The 25,201-nt window shown below is 41.3% G+C and overlaps 1 protein-coding gene across 2 annotated transcripts; it reads right to left on the bottom strand.

Annotated features, from left to right (window-relative positions):
- Nucleotides 1-218: 218 nt before the first annotated feature.
- On the bottom strand, nucleotides 219-24,525 carry LOC131238994 (uncharacterized). 2 transcript variants are annotated; one of them, XM_058236564.1, is made up of 4 exons: nucleotides 23,377-24,523; nucleotides 1,216-1,303; nucleotides 1,034-1,112; nucleotides 219-533 (listed from the first exon to the last, which is right to left on the bottom strand). In XM_058236564.1, exons 1-4 carry the CDS (start codon nucleotides 24,430-24,432, stop codon nucleotides 434-436), a joined length of 1,323 nt encoding a protein of 440 aa, XP_058092547.1. In that variant the 5' UTR covers nucleotides 24,433-24,523; the 3' UTR covers nucleotides 219-433. The 2 variants fall into 2 exon arrangements, with proteins under 2 accessions (XP_058092547.1, XP_058092551.1); XM_058236568.1 differs by lacking the exon at nucleotides 219-533 and having other exon boundaries at nucleotides 1,089-1,112; nucleotides 1,216-1,320; nucleotides 23,377-24,525.
- Between the last annotated feature and the right edge of the window lie 676 nt (nucleotides 24,526-25,201).

Raw genomic sequence — 25,201 nt, 5'->3', positions numbered from 1 at the left:
TATCTACCTTTGATTGCAGACAACTTCACTGAAAATGGTTTCTGAAGTTGCAGATGTTATTTATTTACTGTTTTTTGCGTGTGAAACAGCTTCTTGACTCTGATTACTTTTAATTTCCAATTCCTGAACATAACATTTATACCTTCTGAGTTAGTTATGAGAAATGAGAAGCACAATATCAAGGAAATGAATTCTCCAATAAATCATACAAAATGTAATAGAGAAACTAATTTAATTTTCCAACAGAGGGAAATTGGTCTACACAGTTCAGATATTGAATTTTGATTTACAGTAAAACCAAAAAAAAATAAAAAATAATGCACATACAAAGAAAGAAGAGAACACTACAATTATTGAAATTCAAAAGGAAATCAGTTTTAACTTCTAGCAGCCAAAAGAATATACACAGCCATTTTCACGCAAGTATCTTGATTTAGAATGATAAATCTGTAATCATTATGTTTCTAGACTTTAAAAAGCATATAAACTTCTCACGATCTGTGACTTTCACCAGGTCCTCCCATAGCATCCTCCTGATTCAAATGGAAAAGGCATTTAGATACATGCAAGAAACAATCACACACACAGAAAGGAACTGATCCACATTGTTTGAACTAGATGTCAGGGCCCTAGATTACTTGGACCCACCACAATGTAGAGACTCACCCACTGAACCTGCGGCATGCACGCTGTGAATTCAGATTGAATATGGGCACTATAGCGATTACGCATATGCCGAAAATCACATTTACCAAGCAATCCTTACTTGTCCGGTTGGCGACCATCAAATGGACAGTTGAAAAGTAAATGGTTGGTGAAATTATGTGTTTAAGATTGACCGATCAGTGTAGTTTCAAGGTATGAACCATCCACAACACAGCATGCAATTTGGATGGTCTGGAATGAGCCACATGGATGGTGGATGCATCACCCCCATTCCAAACAGGCAACATACTCTTAACCCCTGGTAAAATTTTCCATTAAATCAGAAGGAAGGCAGATGGCCAAGAGAAATATTTGAGCACAGAGTCACCTATTTGAAGCCCATAGAAGATCATGCACAAGAAAGCTGATGACAGCAACAAAACCAACCATTTCCAGTCCTCCATTTACTGTTGGAGTATTTGCAGCACACAAAGTCACGTCACTAACTGGGTTTGGCCAAAAGTTGAATATAGGACTCAAAGGCATCAATTGATAATAGAGATCAAATACCTCCACCAGTTATTGCACCAAAAGCCCCTGCTGCCATTGCAATTGCTGGAATAGCTGCTTGCAGTTCCCCTTGAGCAGGCAATTTCTCCTGCAAAAGCAGAGAACCTAAGCTCCAAATGTATGGGAGCAAGTTTCTAAAATGAGTAAATGTTCGCCTAATAATAATAGGAGGCATTCAACCAGCTGTGCATTCACTATCAACTAAAATTATTAAAAGATGAGTACAAATGGTAAAGGAAAATCATTTAAAGATGAGTACTAAAATTCAATAATATCCATTATTCTAGGATCATTCCAAACACTGCCCCAATTTTCCTTCCCACTTGTGAATAATAGTTGAAGTAACCTAAACCATTATGCCTAAGGATCACTAAACGTAAGTTTGGTCCCTTGAATACAAACTACTGTGCGGGAAATAGAACTATTTTTTATTTGAAGACATCCACACCAAAAAAGAAAGGCAAAAAAAAAACACTATATATATATATATAAGAGATGGTACAAAGCTTGTAACAAAAATATCAGATCTGAAGAAGTAACAGAATCAATGCTAACCAAAAATCCTAAGCCTCATATAATGTACATATCCAGATGACAAACAACTGAAAGGTGACCCACAGAATACTACTGCTCTCACAATAGGAAAATCTCCTGATATGAGGAAGCCTAAAGCTCAAGACTCCAAAATCTTAAAAAAAGGATAAGAACCAAAATCAAGTGACAGTTTGTATGTAAACTTCTCTTCAAAAGTGGATTTAGAATGAGGCAAATAGCACCCAAAAGGTAACCCATTGTGGGTCCGCCTGTATGCACGTTTAGGCAGGTGGAGCTTTCCAAAGCAAGTGAACAATGGTGCAAAAGAGTGGCAGGGAAGCCAACTGGAAATAGATTTCTAGAATTCTCAAAAATAAAAAGAAAGACAAATCTGCACCCTGTTTTTGTTGGTGGTGGTGGTGGTGGTGGTTTCTGCCAGCTCTAATATTCAGTCGGCAGAAGCACCCAAGTCATCACATTTAGTCTCCGTAGAAGTATACACCAACTCTTACTTTGCACATAACACTTCCTGATGAAATGACACTGAACCTCAGTGTGTTTACATGGAATACAAGATTCAAGACCATTTAAGTAACTTCATACCAACTAATGCATGTGAGCCTGAATGCAGCAGGTCAAAAGTAAGTCACTTCAACCACATTGACCCGCCCCAGGCACAGGAATAAGTACCAGCCTGTACGGGTTCAGTTAGGGGGATAAATAATCAGGACGTGCTGGGTGGGCTCCTACCAGGAAGGAATTTCGTGGAATTTCCATGTCTGATTTGTCTCGTGATTAGGGAGCATTTGTTGAAACTGAAACCCCAGAGATATTGAATATAACTAAGTGGGAGAGGCTTCCTAAGGGCTGGTAGCAAGGTATTAATAAACGGTTACGTAATGGCTATGACAGTGCTACCCATTTTGTGATATGGGGCTATAACGCCCAATGTGATTTTTTTTAAAAAGGCCTGTAAACATAATGGGCCAATATGGGGCCAATAAACTTTTTTCCTTTAAAAAAAATTCCAACTGTTACAGGGCCTGTATTGTAACAGTTATACAGCCAGCTGTTACCATTACCAAATACTATGGTTGGAATAAGCTCAACTTTGATAGAATAAATATAAAATATTTAGTTATTCCTTTCTATTTCATTTCTTTCATATATTGGTGAAAATGTGTGTTTTTCGGAAAATAAAAATAGAATATTTTGATTTTTTTATTTTTTTTCAAATTTTGCAATTATTTTAGGGCTTGTGTTTAAAAGCTATTAATGCCCCCACATAAATTATAATATCACTTCTTTTCTTTCTTTTGAGAGATTATGGTGAGATTTGGAGTTTATGTTGGCCTAGATAGCTTTTTTCAAGAGTTTTCTCATTTATTTCAAATTTTCACTAGTTTTCTCATTTTTAATCAATTTATAATCTTCTATGTTTGTGTGGGGCCTACATAGTTTTTTTCTTTAATTTGTAGACTCGTCACTTGTGTGTTGCCGCCGTGTTGGTTCTTTTTAACTATTGGAGATGGGAAAGAAATTGAAGACCAAGGACAATGATCTTATGTGGGATTATTGTTCAAAGATGGATGAAAACAATAATCTCTACCTAAGATGCAATTTTTGTGAGAATACATATTGGAGAGGTGTGTTTCGAATGAAACATCATTTTTAGTGAAATATCACCTAAGCATGAACAAAGAAGAATGCAGCGGCATGTCCCCAAGTAGGTGATGAGATAGCAAAAAAATTCAAGAATTTATTAGATGGTAATGTTAGTGAGAAGAAGTAACAAGAAGAAATGGCCTATGATGTTGGAAGGGTTCCTACTATTGATGAGGTCGATGACATGGGGTGGTGAAAAAAGAAAAAGAACAATAAATGATTTTATGGGAAGAAAGAGTGGGCCAAAAGAAAAACAACAAGCCACATTAAACAAAATCTGGAAAAATGGAGATAGAGACAATGTGTGTCTATCTATTTCATGTTTTCCATATGCAAATGCTCTACCATTTAACCTTATAAAAATCCCATTCTTCACACCTATGATGAAAGCGGTTGCTGCATTTTGGTCGGGATTTAAGCTTCCATCGTATCACGAAGTAAGGAATAAATTTTTGAAGATAGGGGTTGAGTCAATACGCAAATCTATTGATGTTTATAAGAAGGAATGGGGGAAGACCAAATGCATGATTATGTCAGATGGGTGAACCAATGGAGTGAATCGGTCAATTACAAATTTTTTGGTTAATAGGCTAAGCGGTACAGTGTTTTTGAGATCTGTTGATACGTCCGATATTTAAAAAAATGCGGACAATTTGTTGGACTTACTCGAGTTAGTTATTGATTAAGTGGGTAAAGAGAACATTGTACATATAGTTACACATAGTGCATCCGCTTATGTGAAGGTGAGTCAAATGTTAGTGGAAAAGAGGAAGACATTGTTTTGGTCGCCATGTGCGGCCCGTTGCACAGACTTAATGCTTACAGACATTGGAAAGTTACAAGTTCATTTAGACACCATGGTGAAAACAAGAGCTATAGTAGTTTACATTTACAAACATTGTTGGGTCTTGAATTCAATGAGGAAGCACGTAAAGGGGGAGTTGACTCGACCGGCCGTAACACGGTTTTTTATGTGTTACTTGACTTTAAAAAGCATTCATGAAAATAGAATTGACTTGAGATCGATATTTACCTCAAAAGAATGGGAAGGTGGCAACTTCTCTAAGACCGCATAGAGGAAGCATGTTCAAGACATAGTTTTGGTTGATGTAGATTTTTGGCTATATATCAAGTTTTGCTAGAAGATCACTCTCCTATTGGTTAAGGTGCTACGGCTAGTTGATTCAAATGAGAGGCTGGCCATGGGATATATTTATGAAGTGATGGATCGGGCGAAAGAGACTAGCAAAAAACTTGAGAGATGTGAAAAAAACGATATTTGGCCATATGGGAAATCATAGACCAACGAATGTTCAGTTGAATAGGCCCTTACATGCAGAAACTTATTTCCTAAATTCTATATTTCAATATGATGACAATTTTCATCCGGATTTAGAAATTAATACTAGCATGTATGACTGTATTGAAAGAATGATCATTGATTCAAGGTAGATGGTCATCATTGATGAGCAAATGGATAAGGTCAAAAAGGCCCATGGTTTATTTGGAAGAGAGACGGCAAAATTAACTAGAACGACAAAGCAATCAAGTAATTTTACTTACAATTATTTTGTTTCTTTGAGTTTGATTGTGCGCCTATTGTTTATTTAATTATCAATGTTTTTAATAGCACATAGCGTATAGCGTAGCGTTTGACATACTATAGCGTGTAGCATAAGCTACATAGCATATAGCGTAAGCTACATAATACTTAATATTTTTAAATTAAAATAATAGAAAATATGATGAAATTTACAAAATGCATAATTCCTATGATTTTTTTACTGCGATTCTAGATCATCAAGCACGTATTTCCATGCAAAATCTCTCTGTCTCTTTGCCTTCAGACATCTCTAAGTGTGTCCTCTTTTTTTATTTATTGAAACATCACAAATTCACAATATAGACCACAATTTGGATGGTCCACATTGATCTAAATGCTCTATCCACATATGGACCACAATTTAGATGGTCCAGATTGATCTAATGTAGTGCCACGTGTGATGGGGATGAGTCACCACCATTTTAAAATAGGTGTTGAACTAGCATAGAAGAAAGAAAAAAAAAAAAGAAAAAAAGATTTCATGTAGCATATGCTACATGCGCTCCATGTTGTCAAAATCATTATAATATTGTAAATCGTAATAGGGGATGAATCGTATCAAATCGTAAATCATATTGTAAATCGTAAGATTTTTTCTGATATGTGATAGATAGTGAGAAAGATTTATGCGAAATTTTGAAACCTTATGAAAAGCAACACGAAAAGATGTAAGTAAATTAGAAAAGAATACGAAGTCATCAATCATCCATTTTGCCATCAACATGTACCAAAAAAGCAATAAATATCATGATATTATCAACTGAGAAAATATATATGGTATACATATCATGATAGTAAAGGATTCTTGTCTTTTTCCTTTGTTATCTTTTGTTCTTTCGAAAAATTTAACTTAAAAGACATACAAGAGTCCTTTAAAAATTGTATTCTTTTGTACCTTTCTTATGTAAAATCATGTTAGAAAAAATGGCATTTGATTCCATTGTGAATAAAAAGATATATTGATTTCTTTGTTTTGGGTTTTTGAATATTAAAATCTCCAAATATCCTCTCACTATCTCTTAAAAGAAAAAGAGGAGGATATTTTAGGGGAGAGTCTTTTTCATATTTTATGAGCAAAATTGTACAAAGAAAAAGAAAAAATTGAATAAAAAATAATAATAATAATTTATTTTTTAAAGTTTTTTTAGGCCCATTTACTCAGTCCACGATTATCTTACGATTTATACGATTCGATACGATTATTGTACACCCATATGAATCGTACACAAGTAGCGTACGCTACATGCTCTATAGCTTACGCTACATGCCCCGTAGCTTACGTTACGAGTGCTACCAAAAACACTGATAATTAAATATGATTGTGTTTTAGGTTTATGGTGGGAGAGAAACGGAGACGAGTGTCTACAATTGCAAAAGTTGGTTATTCGTATTTTAAAGTTTGACATGTAGTGGTTGTGAGCGCAACTGGAGCAATTATGAATAGCTGAGACATTATTGAATTCATTAATCAACTTATGAATTCACCATGTAGTGACCAATAGCCTTATATTATTAAGTTCATTGGCTTGCAGATACACTCAAAGAAGAGGAATAGACTCCAGCAATGGAGATTGAATGCACTCGTCTTCGTAAAATATAATCTCTCGCTCGAAGTCCATCATGCAAAGAGAGAGAGAGAGAGAGAGAGAGAGAGACCAAGCGCTTGATCTTATGATGAGGACATCGTGCACACGCACGCCCGCACACCACCACCCCTATGCACATACGTACGTAGAAGGAGGACCCCACCATCGATCTGGCTCGATGACGACGTCTAGGGAGGGCCTCCTAGTTAGAAGACAAGTTTTGGTTCAGAAAAGTGGGCCCGATAGTCAAGAAAAGCCCATCATGGGATCTCATGATCGTGGCCCACTCGTCGGATTGATTTCATATTTTAGGTTTTGTTTATTGTTATTATTTAGAACATTGTGAACGCTTTAGATTTCTGTTTGGTTTTTATTTTAGTTTACTTCATCGCCAAGTAATAGGTTGCGCACATGGTGTGAGTTTTGGGGTATAGGATTTTCCCTATAAATAGGCACCCCTTGTAGTTCTTTTGATTCATTGAAGTTAATAAAAAAATTCCTGCTTTATTTTTCTGCTCTCTTCGTGAGTTGTGGAAGAATTCAAAAGTGGGTGCGAAGCCCTCCCTTTTCGAAGGGCTAACTACCGTGGTGCGAAGCCACATCGATCCCGATTCACCCCCATCCTCCATCATTTTTTTTTCAATCTTCCCCCACCATCCATACTTTGAATTCGTCCTTTTGTTGCATCAGATTTCTTCATTACAGCAGGTTTCCAGATTTCGGCCCGCAGAAGAGCTGAAACTTAAGCGGAACACCACGCACAAACCATATATCGGATCGAGCTGAGATTTGGGAGTTTTGGAGACCATTCCTGGCCGACCAGGGCCAAGGTGGCCTTTTTCTGAATAGTGGGCCCCACACACGTGCGGCCGGGATCACACGCACGTCCGTCTGGCCATTGTTGTTGTCCACACGCGGGATCATCTTTTGGCTTAGGTTTTTATCCTCTTTTATCCTCTCATAGCCGTTTTTCATGAATCCTAACCCTAGATTACGTTTTCCCTAAGTTATTTACCAATTTTCTTACCCTAGGGTTCCCCGAATTGGAATTTCTGAATCCCTTGGATTAGGGACTGATTACTATGCATGCGTGGATGATTATTTCTTATCTTTGAGAATTTTTGGTTCATAATTTTTATTGATCGAGTCCTATCATGTGTAGGCCTGGACCCGCATAGATTTCCCTTAATTGAATGTTTGGACTTTCATGTGGGATATGGAATTTGTGTAATTGTTTCTGAACTAACGTGATCTTAAGCCTGAAATCTCGCATATCATATTTAATTTTCATGCCCTGCATCAAATTTGGTATCAGAGCCTAGGGTTCTTGTAGGAGAATTCACCACATATTTAGGGTTTAGTTTGTTTGAGTCCTTCATGCATTCAGTCCATCATATATAGCTGAATTTTAGTAACGGTGTGTAGTCTCCTTCATATAGAGTCTCGTAGGGTTATTTAGTTTTTTAGACACATATAGTTGCCATAACAGGTCCTTAGGATTGAGTTAGCCTGTATATGCCCACACGTACAGGTCGCAGTTTTGATTTGCACCCTACTCTAAACATGGAGCAACTACAAGAATCAATGGCCCAATTAGCCCAGCAAGTTGAGTCTATGTCTAAGCGCTTGGAACAACGCATAGATCAATGCCTTAACCAATTTGATGATCGCGTTACTCAAATAGAGGCCTCCCTCAGGGCAAACCCCACCGTTGGGGAAGATGCTCATTCTTAGGCAGGTGGTCAGGAGATTAAACCAAGGAATGGAGGCGGCCAAGAAGTTGGTCATAGGCGCGCACCTGTGCACCCACCTCGTGAGGGACATCATGACCAATATGACCCAGATGCGCAACTCTTCAAGGGAGTTAGAGTAGATGCCCCTACTTTTGATGGTCACTTAGACCCTAAAGCTTTTTTAGATTGGTTGGCGGATATGGACCACTATTTTGAGTGGTATGATATGTCGAATACTCGACGAGTCCGATTCGCCAAGATGAAGCTTGTGGGTCAAGCAAAGAGGTTTTGGGCGACGATTGGGCGAAAAAAAGAAAGAGTGAGGGAACTCCTAATAGTCCATTGGGGAGAAATGAAAGAAACGCTGAAAGAGAAGTACCTCCCTTTCTCTTATCGCCTGCGGTTGATTGAGGAGTGGCAATCTCTTCGACAGGGTTCCATGAGTGTTACTGACTATATTGAGAAATTCGAAGAGTACTTGACCCGCTGTAAGGTTGATGAGGGACCCGTACTCACCCTTGCTGGTTTTAAAACGGGCCTCCGTCCTAACATTAGGAGAGAATTGCTCGTCAAAGACATAGACACTATCAAACAGTTGTATCAAGTAGTGTTAGATGTCGAGCAATACCTTAAAGCATCTATGGGAAGGCGGTTTGACTTTCGCAAATCCGGTGCTAAGGCCAACCCCTCTGGGGCTAGACCTAATACGGGATTCCAAAACAAACCTTCCCCTAATGTTCAGCCCAGGCCTAAGGATGATAAGGGTAAAGAGATTGTCGGGTCTAGTTCACGTGGAAGTGGGGCCACTAGGTGTTTTAGGTGTCAAGGGTTTGGTCATTTTGCTCACCAGTGCGGCACGAGAGAGGGCACCAAAGTACTCCTTATTGATGGGCAAGTAGAAGTGCCCCCAGAGAATGATAGTGAAGAGAAATATGAGCCAGTCGGAACCCCTAGTGATGAGGAAGAGGGAGCACAAGAGTCTGTGACCCTCGCAATTGTGCGTTGCGCCCTGGCTCAAGCCAAGAACACTGATGACTGGTGCCGCAACACGATCTTCTACACTTATGCAAAATGTGGGGAAAAGAGCTGTAAGATGATCGTGGATAGTGGTAGTTGTGCCAACGTGGCATCGACTAACATTGTGAGTCGTTTGGGCTTGAAGATGGAAGTCTATCCCCAGCCCTATAGAGTCTCCTGGGTTGATGAAACATCCATTCCAGTCTTGCACCGTTGTCTTGTCTCTATTCAATTCGGATCTTATAAAGACACAATTTAGTGTGATATTGTTCCTAGGGATGTGGGCCATATCATTCTGGGTAGGCCGTGGCTCTATGATAGAGATGTGACCATATTTGGTCGTTCAAATGTGTGTACATTCTGGTTTGAGGGCAAGAAGGTCAAGCTAAATCCTCTGCCACCCAAGAATACAACTAGAAAAGAGTTTACCACACAAAGTGGTGTGAGCGGCCCAAAAGAAGTGAATGAGTCGAAGTCCAAGTCCAAACCGCTCCATATTTTGAATGTCAAAGACTTTGAGCGAGACACGGAGGTGGACTCGATGACATACACCCTTATGGCTACGGAGAGTGTACCAGAGACTAGCGTAGATGATGCAGGACATGAAAATTAAATATGATATGCGAGCTTTCAGGCTTAAGATCACGTTAGTTCAGAAACAATTACACAAATTCCATATCCCACATGAAAGTCCAAACATTCAATTAAGGGGAATCTATCCGGGTCCAAGCCTACACATGATAGGGCTGGATCAATAAAAATTATAAACCAAACGATACTCAAAGATAAGAAATAATCATCCACGCATGCATAGTAATCAGTCTCTAATCCAAAGGATTCAGAAATTCCAATTCAGGGAACCCTACGGTAAGAAAATTAGCAAATAAGGAAAAACGTAATCTAGGGCTAGGATTCATGAAAAACGGTTATGAGAAGATAAAAGAGGATAAAAACCTGAGTCAAAAGACGATCCCGCGTGTGGACAGTAACAATGGCCCAGACGGACATGCGTGTGATCCTGACCACACGTGTGTGGGGCCCACTATTTAGAAAAAGGCCACCTTGGCCCTGGTCGGCCAGGGATGGTCTCCAAAACCCCCAAATCTCAGCTCGATCCGATGTATGGTTTGTGCGTGGTGCTCCGCCAAAGTTTCAGCTCACCTGCAGGCCGAAATATGGAAACCTGCTTTAATAAAGAAATCTGATGCAACAAAAGGATGAATTCAAAGAACGGATGGTGGGGGAAGATGGAAAAAAAAAGATGATGGAGGATGGGGGTAAATCGGGATCGATGTGGCTTCGCACCACGGTAGTTAGCCCTTCAAAAAGGGAGGGCTTCGCACCCACCTTTGAATTCTTCCACAACTCACGAAGAGAGCAGAAAAATAAAGCAGGAATTTTTTTATTAACTTTAATGAATCAAAAGAACTACAAGGGGTGCCTATTTATAGGGAAAATCCTATACCCCAAAACTCGCACCATGTGTGCAACCTATTACTTGGCGATGAAGTAAACTAAAATAAAAACCAAACAAAAATATCTAAAGCGTTCACAATGTTCTAAATAATAACAATAAGCAAAACCTAAAATATGAAATCAATCCGACGAATGGGCCACGATCATGAGATCCCATGATGGGCTTTTCTTGATTATCGGCCCCAATCTTTTGAACCAAACTTCGTCTTCTAGGTAGGAGGCCCTCCCTGGACATCCTCAGCAAGACAGATCGATGGTGGTGCCCTCCTACTCCGTGCATACGTGCGTAGGTGAGGTGGCGGGCGTGCACGTATGCGCGAGATGTCCCCATTAATTCTCCTCGGCTGCGAAGATTTCACCACTGGCGAAATAAAACTCCTGAACCACTCCAGGACCTCAAGATCAAGTCTTTGAAGCTCCTCTGCAGTGAGCCACGTGATATCTGAAGCTGGGCGTGACTTCCACTTGACCAGGTACTTCTGAAACTTGCCGTCCGACGTTAAAACTATCTGATGGTCCAAGATATCCTCTATTTCCTCTCTGGGTGTGTGAAGGTTAGGTATAGGAGGGAGTGACTGAGAAGAAATGTCAGAAAGAATAGGCATGGGAGGTAGAGGCTGAGAAAATGGGTTGGGACGGGTAGGTATGGGAGGTAGAGGCTGGGAAAATGGGTCGGGACGGGTAGGTATGGGACGTAGAGGCTGGAAAAATGGGTCAGGAATGGTAGGTATAGGACGTAGAAGCTGAGAAGATGGGTCAGGACAGGTAGGTATGGGAGGTAAAGCTGGGAAAATGGATCGGAACGGATAGGTATGGGAGATAGAGGTTGGAAAAATGGGTCGGGAAGGGTAGGTATGAGAAGTAGAGGCTGGAAAAATGGGTCGGGAGGGGGCCATGGATCAATGGAAAGGTCTGATGAATCAGGATGGTTAGGCGAAAGGCTAGACAATGCATCAATGGCCCCTTGAAATGCATTTAGATCCTCCACATTGAATGTGGAACTAATTCCCATGGAGGGTGGAAGATTTGCTACATACGCATTGAGACTGTTTCGTTTTATAATTTTGACGAGTCCAGCACTACGCGCGTGTAACTTACGAACGACCCCCGGAGGATACTGTTCGGGCCTGATGCGGACCATCACAGAGTCCCTTATATTGAATTCTTTGAAACATTTATGCTAGTCTGCAAAAAATTTGTAATGTTCATTACTAGTAGTGATCTTCTGCCTGATTTCTTGATGCCATGAATGAATGTGATGCACAAAAGACTCTGCAGGCTCTGACGGCCTATGGGATAGTGACATAGGGACAAGATCAATAGGTTTCTCAAGTTTATAACCAGTAATGACTTCATAAGGACTGAGACCTGTGGACCTATCGACAGAACTATTAAACGCAAACTCGTCTGTAGGTATCACAGTGTCCCATGTTCTGGTGTACTCTATATCTCTCCTAGGGGGAGACTCATCCGGTAGATCATTAGGAAAGACATCACGGAACTCATCTACTACCGGAATGGCCTCAGTGGGTAACTCTATACTAGCCTCTGGAGCACTCTCTCTAGCCACAAGGCCGTACGTGTTGTGCCACTCAAAATAGTGGCCTTGATGCCCCTGTTGGGGTGGGTGCACGGGTGCATGCCCATGACTGATTCCTTGGCCACCTCCATTCGTTGGTCTATCCTCCTAGCCACCTGCCTGAGATTGCACATCTACCCCAATGCTGGGATTTGTCCTGGCGGAGGCCTTTAGTTGGGTAATGCGCATATTAAATTGATCAAAGCGTTGGTCTATATATTGTTCATAACACTTACCCAAATACTTGATTTGCTGGGACAACTTGTTCATTGACTTTAACGGTTGCTCCATGTTTAGTGTAGGGTGCAAGCCAAAACCATGACCCGTATGTGTGGGCATACACTGGTTAACTCAACCTAAGAACTTTCTACAACGACTATATGCGTCTAAAAACTAAATGACCCTACAAGACTCTATATGAAGGAGACTACACTGTTACGAAAATTCAGCCATATATGTTAGGGACTACAGTTTTCTAGCAGTTATATATGATGGACTAGATGCATGAATGACTCAAACAAACTAAACCCTAAAAATGAGATGAATTCTCCTACAAGAACCCTAAATACGCACAATGTCCTCATCAGTAGAGTTACCCACCGAGGCCATTCAGGTAGTACATGAGTTTCGTGATGTCTTTCCTGATGATTTACCGAATAAGCTTCCCCCTATGAGAGATATACAGCATGCCATTGATTTAATCCCTGGGACAACTCTACCAAACCTCCCGCATTACAGAATGAACCCGAAGGAACACGCTGAGTTGAAAAGGCAGATTGATGAACTCCTAGAGAAGGGTTTCATTCGAGAGAGCATGAGTCCGTGTGTCGTACCCGCCCTTCTTACACCTAAGAAGGATGGCACATGGAGGATGTGTGTTAATAGTATGGTCATCAACAAAATCACAATCAAGTATTGGTTTCCCATACTGCGTCTTGATGACATGCTAAATATGATGGCCAATGCTACTATCTTCTCAAAAATCAACCTCAAAAGTGGGTATCACCAAATCCGTATACGCCCTGGTGATGAGTGGAAGATGGCCTTCAAGACAAAAGATGGGCTATATGAGTGGCTAGTTATGCCTTTTGAGTTAACTAATGCCCCAAGCACTTTCATGCGTGTGATGACCCAAGTGTTGAAACCCTTCATAGGGAAGTTCCTGGTCGTATACTTTGATGATATCTTGATTTATAAAATGACTAAGGAGCAACACCTCAACCATTTGAGGCAGGTTTGTGGGATCCTTAGGGCCGAGAAGTTGTATGCCAACTTAAAGAAGTGCGCGTTCTTGTCTAATAATGTGATCTTCTTAGGTTTTATTATGTCAGCTGAGGGCGTATCGGCGGATCCCAAGAAGGTCAAGGCCATCGTTAATTGGCCTGAACCCCGCAATATTCATGAGGTGCGCAGCTTTCATGGCTTAGCCACTTTTTATAAGCGGTTCATTCGAGGTTTCAGTTCCATTGTGGCTCCCATCACGGACTGCATAAAAAAGGGAGAGTTTTAATGGACAAAGGCCGCCTCGAAGGCCTTCAAGGAGATAAAGGTCAAGATGACCGAAGCTCCAATCACGCGACTTCCAGATTTTTCAAAAGCTTTTGAAGTCGCATGTAACGCGTCAAGAGTAGGCATAGGAGGAGTACTTAGCCAGGAAGAGCACCCTGTCGCCTTTTTTAGTGAGAAACTGAATGAGACGAAGCAAAGATATTCCACCTATAACAAGGAATTCTACGCGGTAGTGCAATCACTACGTCATTGGCGACATTACCTATTACCGCAAGAATTCGTCTTGTTCTTAGATCACGAGGCCTTAAGATACTTGAACTCTTAGAAGAAATTAAGCCCCGGGCACGCTAAGTGGGTTCAATTCCTTCAAGAGTACACTTTTATGCTTAAGCACAAGGCCGGTGTAGAGAATAAGCTCGTCGACGCGTTGAGTCTTCAAGTCACATTACTCAACTCCATGAGCGTTGAAGTTACGGGCCTTGAGCGCATCAAAGAAGAGTATTCTGAGTGTCCAGATTTTGGGGTTGTGTATACGTCTTTATTAGAGAGTCCGTCAGGAGCTAACAGTGAGTATTTGATTTTAGACAGATATTTGTTTAGGAGTGACCGCTTGTGCATACCACGCACCTCCCTTCGCGATTTTCTTGTCTGGGAGTTACATTCAGGAGGGTCGCGGGTCATTTCAGTCGTGACAAGACCATTGCCTTAGTGGAGGATAGATTTCATTGGCCAAGCCTCAAGCAGGACGTGGCTAAAATTATAGGGCAGTATGGACTTTGTGCTTGGAATTCCCAAGACTATTCAAAAGCATGACTCCATATTTGTTGTCGTGGACCGTTTCTCTAAAATGACCCACTTCATTCCTTGTTCTAAGACCTCTGACGCCTCTCATGTTGCCAAGTTGTTCTTTAGTGAGGTTGTCAAACTGCATGGGTTACCAAAAACTATAGTGTCTGACTGTGACGTGAGATTCATGAGTTACTTTTGGAAGACACTGTAGCATATGATGAATACTAGGCTCCAATTTTCTTCAGCCTACCACCCTCAGACCGATGGCCAGACTGAGGTGGTTAATAGGAGCCCAGAGAGTTTACTTCGATGTTTAGTGAGGGAGCATACCAGGACATGGGAAGTCGTACTACCTATAGCCGAGTTTGCATACAATAGTTCTGTTAATAGGTCCATAGGTCTAAGTCCTTTTAAAGTCGTTACTGGTTATAAGCCTAGGAAGCCTATTGATCTTATCCCCATGTCATTGTCCCATAGGCCATCAGAGTCTTCAGAGTCTTTTGCGCATCACATACATTCATTGCATCAAGAAATCAGGCGAAAGATCACTACTAGTAATGAGCATTACAAATTTTCTGCAGACCTACATAGACGTTTCAAAGAGTTCCATATTGAGGACTCTGTGATGATCCTCATCAGGCCCGAGCGGTACCCTCCAGGGGCCGTTCATAAGTTACACGCGCGTAGCGCTGAGCCCTTCAAAATTATAAAGCGAAACGGTCTCAATGCATATGAGGTAGATCTTCCACTTTCAATGGGAATTAATTCCACATTCAATGTGGAGGATCTAGTTGCTTTTCAGGGACCCACTAATACTTTGTCCGGCCCTTCGCCCACTCATCCTGATGCTCCAACCTTACCCTTTGATCCATGGCCTCTTCCCGACCTTTCATCCCAGCCTCTGCCTCCCATACCTAGTCTTCACACACCCAGAGTGGAAATAGAGAATATCCTTGACCATGAGATAATTTCCACGTCGGATGGCGGGTTTCAGAAATACCTAGTTAAATGGAAGTCACGCCCAGCTTCAGATAGCGCGTGGCTCACTGAGGAGGAGCTTCAGAGACTTGATCTCGACATCCTAGAGCGGTTCAGGAGTTTTATTTCGCCAGTGGCGAAATCTTCGCAGCCGGGGAGAGTTGATGAGGACATCGTGCACACGCACGCCCGCACACCACCACCCCTACGCACGTACGTACGCAGAAGGAGGAACCCACCATCGATCTGGCTCGATGACGACGTCCAGGGAGGGCCTCCTAGTTAGAATACAAGTTTTGGTTAAGAAACGTAAGCCCGATAGTCAAGAAAAGCCCATCATGGGATCTCATGATCGTGGCACACTCGTCGGATTGATTTCATATTTTAATTTTTGTTTATTGTTATTATTTAGAACATTATGAACGCTTTAGATTTCTCTATTTGGTTTTTATTTTAGTTTACTTTATCGCCAAGTAATAGGTTGCGCACATGGTGCGAGTTTTGGGGTATAGGATTTTCCCTATAAATAGGCACCCCTTGTAGTTCTTTTGATTCATTGAAGTTAATAAAAAATTCCTGCTTTATTTTTCTGCTCTCTTCGTGAGTTGTGGAAGAATTCAAAAGTGGGTGCGAAGCCCTCCCTTTTCGAAGGGCTAACTACCGTGGTGCGAAGCCACATCGATCCCAATTCACCCCATCCTCCATCTCTTTTTCCATCTTCTCCCACCATCCGTACTTCGAATTCGTCTTTTTGTTGCATCAGATTTCTTTATTACAGCAGGTTTCCAGATTTCGGCCCGCAGGCGAGCTGAAACTTCGGCGGAGCACCACGCATAAACCGTACATCGGATCGAGCTGAGATTTGGGGGTTTTGGAGACCATCCCTGGCCGAACAGGGCCAAGGTGGCCTTTTCTGAATTGTGGGCCCCACACACGTGCGGCCGAGATCACAAGCACGTCCATCTGGCCATTATTGTTGTCCACACGCGGGATCGTCTTTTGGCTCAGGTTTTTATCCTCTTTTATCCTCTCATATCCATTTTTCATGAATCTTAGCCCTAGATTACATTTTTCCTAAGTTATTTGCTAATTTTCTTACCCTAGGGTTCCCCGAATTGGAATTTCTGAATCCCTTGGATTAGGGACTGATTACTATGCATGCGTGGATGATTATTTCTTATCTTTGAGTATTATTTGGTTCATAATTTTTATTGAACCAGTCCTATCATGTGTAGGCCTAGACCCGCATAGATTCCCATTAATTAAATGTTTAGACTTTCATGTGGGATATGGAATTTGTGTAATTGTTTCTGAACTAACGTGATCTTAAGCCTGAAATCTCACATATCATATTTAATTTTCATGTCCTACATCATCCTATATGCTTTCAAATATAGAATCTGATGATGAATGGATCACATAGGAGGATCCTACACTTCCTACAGATAACACCTAGATGGACATAGGGTGAATGCTTTGTCGAAGGATTGGAGGATATGCAGGGTGTAGGAGGATCCACATCAAGACCTGAAGGGCGACATGCTATGACTCGTATTCTTATTGTTTAGTCTTGTAGTCTTATAATTATTAATTAATAGTCATATATTATACTGCATTTTGCAGCAACTATTTTGTAGGTCCTAAAAAACTTGCTATTCAAAGCAAAACGAAGAGAAAAGTGAAAGCAATTTAAGAGGAAGAAGATGAGTTTTTTCAACATCAAATTTTGGAGATAAAGATGATGCTGATAATGTTGACCTCGTTGGTGATGAGGAGGATGGCGCAGCCGACGAAGAATAGATTTGTTTGGACTTTTTATTTCATTTTTAAATTATATAAACAAGTGAATAGAGAATACATATACATTATACATGTAAATGGGGATGGGAAAATTGTTATTCTTTGAATCATATAGAAAACTTATATGTACATGGGATGGGAAAAGGGTTGTCTTTTTAACTTGATTATGACATGATGATACAAGTACAACACATTGACAATGAATCAATGATACATCAAACATTATTATAATGTTTATCACAATTTTAGACTAAATTATTTTTGTTTTTTGCACGTGCATGATAAAATGGATGATTGATGAGTTTTGTAAAAAAAAATTATTTATATACAAATTATATATTTTTTATGACATGTTATATGAAAATCTGAAAAAAATCTTATGATTTACGATACAATACAATTCAGGCCCCTTTACGATTTACAATACGATAACGATTATGACAACATTGGCAGTGATAGTAATCATATATAGAGTGGTGCTCACCTAAGAGCGCGACCACATGGGAGCCATCACGTGAGGACATCCATCTTGTCCATCAGATGCATCACCTTAGAAAATCGCCCAAGCCCCAAAATCACACAACTTTTGCGGGCAATGGCAAAGGAAACAAGGTGGACACACACCCTTGATTTCAATGGGGCCACCGGAGTTGTAAAACCTCTTTGAAATTTTGCCTGACCTTCAACCAAGTAAGATCAAGGGTCAAAAATGGCATAGATTCTACATAAAGAACATGGTAGGCCCCTCATGCAAATTAAGGGTGGCATCCTATCCCACCTTGTTCCCTGTTCCACAACCCACCTAAATTTGGATCTGCCTTGATTTTTTATTTTTTATTTTTGCCTCGGGTGTATTTTGGGGTTAAGCATCTGGTGGACAGGATGGATGTCATCACGACATCATTGTAGACTAAGTTGGACAGCACCTAACTCCCCTATAGTACGATTTGTGGGGAAGCATTTCTTACACATGTGCGCATGCACATGCACACACAAGGGGGGGATGGTCTCTTGCAAGCTACTCGCACGAGACTATCTCTGCGAGCAATGGTATCAAAGTTAACGTTGGGAAGCAAATCGAATTTGAAAGCAACGTATCAATGACATCTAACCAGAAGTTCGATGTAGAAAAATACTCCGGTAAAAACAATTTTAAACCATGGAAAGTTAAGATGAACGGATGAGGTCCTCGATAACATCATGAGAAAGAAAAGTGTAGCAAGTTGATGGGCGAAATTAGAGAATATCTGTGCGAAGAAATCTCTTGAGAATCATTTGTAATTGAAGCTTCAGTTGTTCAACCTGAAAATGGCGGAGGAGGCTGACGTTGAGGCCCACATTAGTAACTTCAATAGGTTGATTAGCAAATTGTTGGATGTGGAAGAAACGATGAAAGAGGAAGATCAGGCATACATTCTACTGAATTCTCTCCCAGCTTCGTATGACTCATTCAAGGACTCTTTGTGCACAGGTAGAACGGGCCATTAGCATCTAGACCGTTATCTCAGCCCTCCAGTCGAAGGTGGTGAGAAAGAAAAACAGTGATGTGGGTACTTCTACAGATGCACTGATTAAGAGGGGGAGAAATTCTGAGTGGAATAGTGGATCTTCACAATCAATGTCTAAATCCAAGGGCAAGGGCAAAGGCAAGTTAAAGTGCTAGAATTGTAGCATATTCGGGCACATGAAGAATGATTATCAGAATCGTAAGTCGAGGAAAGAGAATTCATATAGTTCTTACAGGGAAACCAACACTGCGGAATCCAATGAGGAGACGAACGGTAGTAACGTGCTGATCACATCAAAATCCGGGTACTTTGATCAAGAATGAATTTTGGATAAGTGAGCTTCGTACCACATGACCCCTAATCGAAGTTGGTTCACCAGTTACAGTGAGTGCAATGGTGGCCAAGCATTTATGGGCAAATGATAATGCCTGTAAACTGGTTGGTGTTGGATCAATGCGCATCAAGGTGTTTGATGGCATGAAGCGTATCTTGACAGAGGTGAGACATGTTTCTGATTTGAGGAATAGTGATATCTCTGAGAGCACTCAAGGCACTAGGGTGTAAATTAACCGAGTTTGATCATGTCCTTAAAATTTCAAAGGGGAGTCATGAAGGCGCAGAGGAATGAAAACCTTTACAGGTTGATCGAGAGTACATCATCTAGTGGAGCTGCAACCTCTACAACAGATTCCACATCTGCACACATGTGGCATGCACGCTTGGGCTACATAAGCGAGCGTGGCATGAAGGTACTTTTTTACTGTTGTTTAATTACTGCTCTTAAAAGTTTTGATTTTAGTATATGCGAGCATTGTATATATGGTAAACAGTCAAGGTTATCTTTTAAGTCTGGAAAACATGTTTATAAGGGCATTCTTGATTATGTGCATTCTGATATATGAGTGTTGGCGCCTGTGGTTTCTAATAGAGGGTTATCATGGTTTGCACGTTTATTGACGACTATTCCAAAAAAGTGTGGGGTTTATTTTATGAAAAATAAATCCGTTGTTTTCACCAACTTCAAGCAGTGGAAGGCGATGGTGGAAAAACAAACAGGGCGAAAGGTGAAAGTGTTGAGGATAGATGACAGTGAGGAATTCACTTCTGGGGAATTCAATCAGTATTGTAAGGATGAAGGGATCGTGAGGCACGACAAAGTGCGCCACACACCAGAGCAGAACAATGTGGCTGAGCGGATGAATCGAACTCTCTTGGAGAGGGCCCGATATATGATCAATAATGCTAGGTTGGGCAAGGAATTGTGGACGGAGGCCGTTAACATAACTTGTTACTTAATGAATTAATCCCCTTCCATGGCCATTGAATGTAAAATTTCAGAGGAAGTGTGTAGTGGTCAGCAGTTAAACTACTTGGGACTGCGTGTATTTGGTTGCGATGCTTACTCTCATGTACCGTCAGTTGAGAGAGATAAGCTGGACCAAATGGCTAAAAAGTATATCTTTCTTGGTTATGATAACAATATGAAGGGGTACAGGCTATATAACCGGGTCACACGGAAAAGAATCCTTAGTCGCGATGTCAAATTCAACGAGAATCCTTGTTCCTTAAGGATGAACACAAGGAAGTGAAAAAGTTAGTAGTGAACGTCCAGTTAGACAGAGAAGAAATACATGCTGATACAGAGACGCGAAAAAAGGTACAAGAGCAGGTGGAGCAGCCACCCGTGAGAAGGAATCCGCCAAGGGATCGCAGGTTACTGGCGAGATATATAGATGACTCAAATGTCACATTTGCCCTCATCACGAATAAGAGGGATCCATCTACTTTTTAGGAGGCTCTTGATGATGCAAATGCCGAAAAGTGGAAAGCAGCAATGAATGATGAGATGGACTCTTTATATAAGAATGAAACGTGAGAGCTGGTGGAGCTTCCCGTCAGCCGTAAAGTGATCGGATGTAAGTGGATCTTCAAGAACAAACAGAATAGGTACAAGACAAGGTTGGTAGCGAAGGGATACGCTCAAAGAAAATGTGTGAACTTCATTGAGATATTCTTTCATGGTGAGTCAGAGATTTACCAGGAGTGAGTACGATAATCGTGTCTATTACAAGACATTAAGTGATGAGAAATTCGTTATCTTGGTATTGTATGTTGATGATATGCTTATCGCCAGTCATAGCATGTCTGAGATTGACAGACTGAAGACTCAGCTATCAAGGACATTCGAGATGAAAGATCTGGAGGCTGCAAAGAAGGTTCTTGGCATTGACATACATAGAGACGGGAAAAAGAGCAAGCTATGGTTATCTCATGCGGAATACCTTAAGAAGGTAGAGCAATCTATGGTTATCTCATGCGGAATACCTTAAGAAGGTATTAAAGAAGTATGGGATGGACAAGGCAAAGCCGGTCAGCATTCTCCATGCGGCTCATTTTAAGCTATCTTCTGACCAGTGTTCTAAAATAGATGAAGAAAAGCAGGATATGTCTCGTGTGCCTTATTCGAGTGTAGTTGGCAGCTTGATATATGCAATGGTCTGTACAAGACCAGATATTTCACATGCGAAGCATGTTGTTAGCAGATACATGTCTTACCCCGGCGAGGCAGTGAAATGGCTACTTTGATATATTTGAGGTACACAGGACTACGTCTTATCATTTAAGAAATCAGGGGACAAGTTAGTTAGCTATGTAGATTCTGATTACAAGGATAATATGGATAATAGAAGGTCAACTTCCGGTTACTCGTTTGTGCTAGCAGGTGGAGCGATCAGTTGAATGTCGAAGATTCAATCTGTGGTGGCTCTTTCTACGACCGAAGCTAAGTATACGGCAGTGAAATAAGCATTTAAGGAAGGTGTTTGGTTGAGGAGGATGATAAATAGTTGGGCCTTCAGCAGGAGGTCATGTCAGTCAATTGTGACAACGAAAGCGCAATCCATTTGGCTAAGAATTTTGTTTATCACTCATGTACTAAACATATTGACGTGCGTTATCATTTTATCTGACAAGTGCTTGATGAAGGAGGCATGACTTTAGAGAAGATTCACATGAGCGTGAATCCGACTGACATACTTACGAAAGTGGTTCCCACAGAGAAGTTCAAGTTATATGCAACTTCTCTGAGCTTGGCGAAGGCATAAATGGAAGACGGAGTGTGCGCGAAAAGTGATGGTAGAGCTATGATGCAGGTGGAATTAGAGATGAGGATAAGGAGCCGTCGAGAATGAAGATTGAATACATTGTGGAGATTGTTGTTGATGTCTTAAATATGTAAGTAACAAAGTCTGTAGATGCCATCAACAGACCAGTCGATGCCATCGAGCAGATGTCGATGCCATCAACAGGTGCTTGATGCCACTAGAAAAATCTAGAAAATCCATGTTGGTCATTGGAACGTTTTGGTGTTACTACTCAATGTCATTGAGGGCTTCGATGGATGGTCGATGCCATCGAAGGTCCCATCGAGCGCACGCGCAAAGTTGCGTAAGTGCAGGATTTGTTTCCTATTCCGATTGTGATACTTTATATATTGGGTGTAATCCGCCGATTTGGGAGTAAGTAGAGGAGTTTTAGGGCTTTTTAATTGGTTCCTAAGGGTTTCAAGGGCATAACTAGGGCTTGTGAAGTGGATTTGTGGCTTGTTTGAATCGGTAACACTATCTCTTGTAATTTTCTGCTTTCATAGTGCATACTCGTCGCTTTGTGCCGTGGTTTTTTCCCGAAAGGGTTTTTCCACGTAAAATTTGGATCGTTTGTGTTTGGACTTGGTTGTGCAATTGTGTGTACTTGATTCATCTCTATGTGCTTCTGCGTTTCCCCAACAGTTTGGCCCACTTTTCTCGCACAGGTGGTGTCCTATGGCACAGCTTGGTCCCTACATCAAGTTGGTCTGACCATGTGAAGTCCAATCCAATCGGATCTGGCACCCCAAATATGGTACCTGAAGTACCCAACAGGAGCCAAACAGGCCCCCTTAGGTCAGTCTGGGTATGGATACACCAGGACCCAACCCAAGCCTGATATGCTAACAGTCCCACATTGCTCAGTTTTCATTAAGCATTTGTAGCTAGACACCTTGAAGGATTCCAACAGTACTTCATCTCTAAGATTTCCCAATGCTACAGCCTGCTGTGAGAGTTCAGATTGCCATCTCATGCTTGTTGATATTGATTTAGTTCTTATTACAATCAAGTTGCATCAATGGATGTCAGTTTCTTGAAAATATTGCATATATCTATTCAGCCTCTAAACTAACAGTCTACTGTGCTTCCAGAAGCTAAGTGGATACCCAGGCATAAATGCTGCTGGTTACCGCGACATAATAACTCAAGAAAATGAAAGAAGAATAAAAGAAAAGGCAGAGACAAGAAAAGAAATGACTGAATTTTCATAGAAATTGACATAGAAGACAAAATCATACCTGCTCTGATACAGCAATCACACTCGAAGATGGAATCTCCAAGCATGCAGCAGATACAGCCGGCAGCAATAGTGGATTCCAACCAGACCTACTTGCATTCAACCCACCACACTCGCCCACTTCTCCATCAGAAAAATCTGATGGCTCCGAATTAATATCGATGGTATCCAATCCACTGTAATTACGAAACACCAAGCTCCCAAATGCCATACGATCAGCTGAATTCACAATCCTTAGAAATGCCAGATCGGTACCCACCGTCGGATGATCAATACTCCCATTCAATCCACCAAAGCCGCCCTCTTCTTCATCAGAAAAATCCGACATCTCTGAATTAATACCGATTGGATCCAATCGACTGTAATTACTACACACCGAGCCCCCAAAAGCCACACGATCCGCCGAATTCACAATCCTTGGAAATGTGAGGTCGGTAACCACCGTCGGATGATCAATACTCCCATTCAATCCACCAAAGTCGCCCTCTTCTTCATCAGAAAAATCCGACAGCTCTGAATTAATACCAATTGGATCCAATCCACTGTAATTACTAGACACCGAGCCCCCAAACACCACACGATCAGCCGACTTCACAATCCCTAGAAATGCCGGATCGATAAGCACCTTCGGATGGTCGTAAGACTCCCGAATTGACGGCAAAACATCCAAACTCAACTTCCACGACCCAACCTCCACAGTCTTCCTCTTCAAATCGTAATATTGCCGATTTATCGACCGATACGGGAGCAAAAGAGGCCGTTTTCGACGCGATTCGAGTATCCAAACCAGCGCAGCCAAGATCGAGGACAGAAAGGCGGTCCCGGAGACGAAATCGCGTGGAATTTCGGCTGATGAGACGGAGAATGAGCAGTTTTCCGACAGAGAAGAGGAAATTTGAGATGGCGGGGTTGGAATTTTCGTCTTCTTCCTGAAAAGGAAGGGTTTGGGAGAAGAGAGGGGGTCTTTTAGGGTTAGGGTTTTGTAGGGTTTTGAAAGGGTTTTCAAGAACGGAGAAGAGAGAGAAAGGGGAGAAGGGATGGTCACGATGGAAGCCATGGAAGAAGGCGAAGGATAGATGGATTTTTTGCCGCCATTTGTGTGTCTGAAGCTGAGCGAAACCCAGCTACTGAACTCGACCGAGTATACTTCCTTATATACTCGACTCCACCCGTGCCGATGTGGAATACGTGTGCAAGATCTGAGCCATTGCGGTCTCGTGTGCAGATGGTTTGCATCGAAAGTCAGACTGACCTGATGATTAGGTGGGCTGCAGATGTACAAAAGATAAGGATGACTTGGAGACGGATTGGCTACTCCCCCTGACACCAGCCCCGTGGCTGATTATTGGTGCTCTGTGGGCCCAACCATGATGTATGTGTATCATCCATTCCGTTCACCCATTTTTACAGATAATTTTAGGGAATTATTAAAAAAATGATTGGGATATAAATCTTAGGTGGACCACACCACAAGAAAACAATAATCTTAGGTGGACCACACCATTAAAATTCTCCTAAGGCCCACTGTACTGTTTATTTGGCATCCAATCTGTTGATTAGCTCATACACACCCAGATGAAGGGAAAAAATAAATATCAGCTCGATCCAAAACTTCTATGGCCCAAAACGTTTTTAATGGTCAATGCTCATTCAACACTATTTCCTGTAACGTGGTCCACTTGAGATTGATATATACTTCATTTTTTTTAATATAAAATGACTATAAAACTAGATGGACGGCATGGATGAAACACATACATCACGGTGGAGCCACGGAGCACCGACCACCAGCCAATGACCGGTGGCAGGGGGAGTAGCCCATCCGT

The sequence above is a fragment of the Magnolia sinica genome, chromosome 1 (assembly GCF_029962835.1).
Source record: "Magnolia sinica isolate HGM2019 chromosome 1, MsV1, whole genome shotgun sequence".
NCBI lineage: Eukaryota > Viridiplantae > Streptophyta > Magnoliopsida > Magnoliales > Magnoliaceae > Magnolia > Magnolia sinica.
This window is presented reverse-complemented; position numbering and strand designations above follow the sequence as displayed.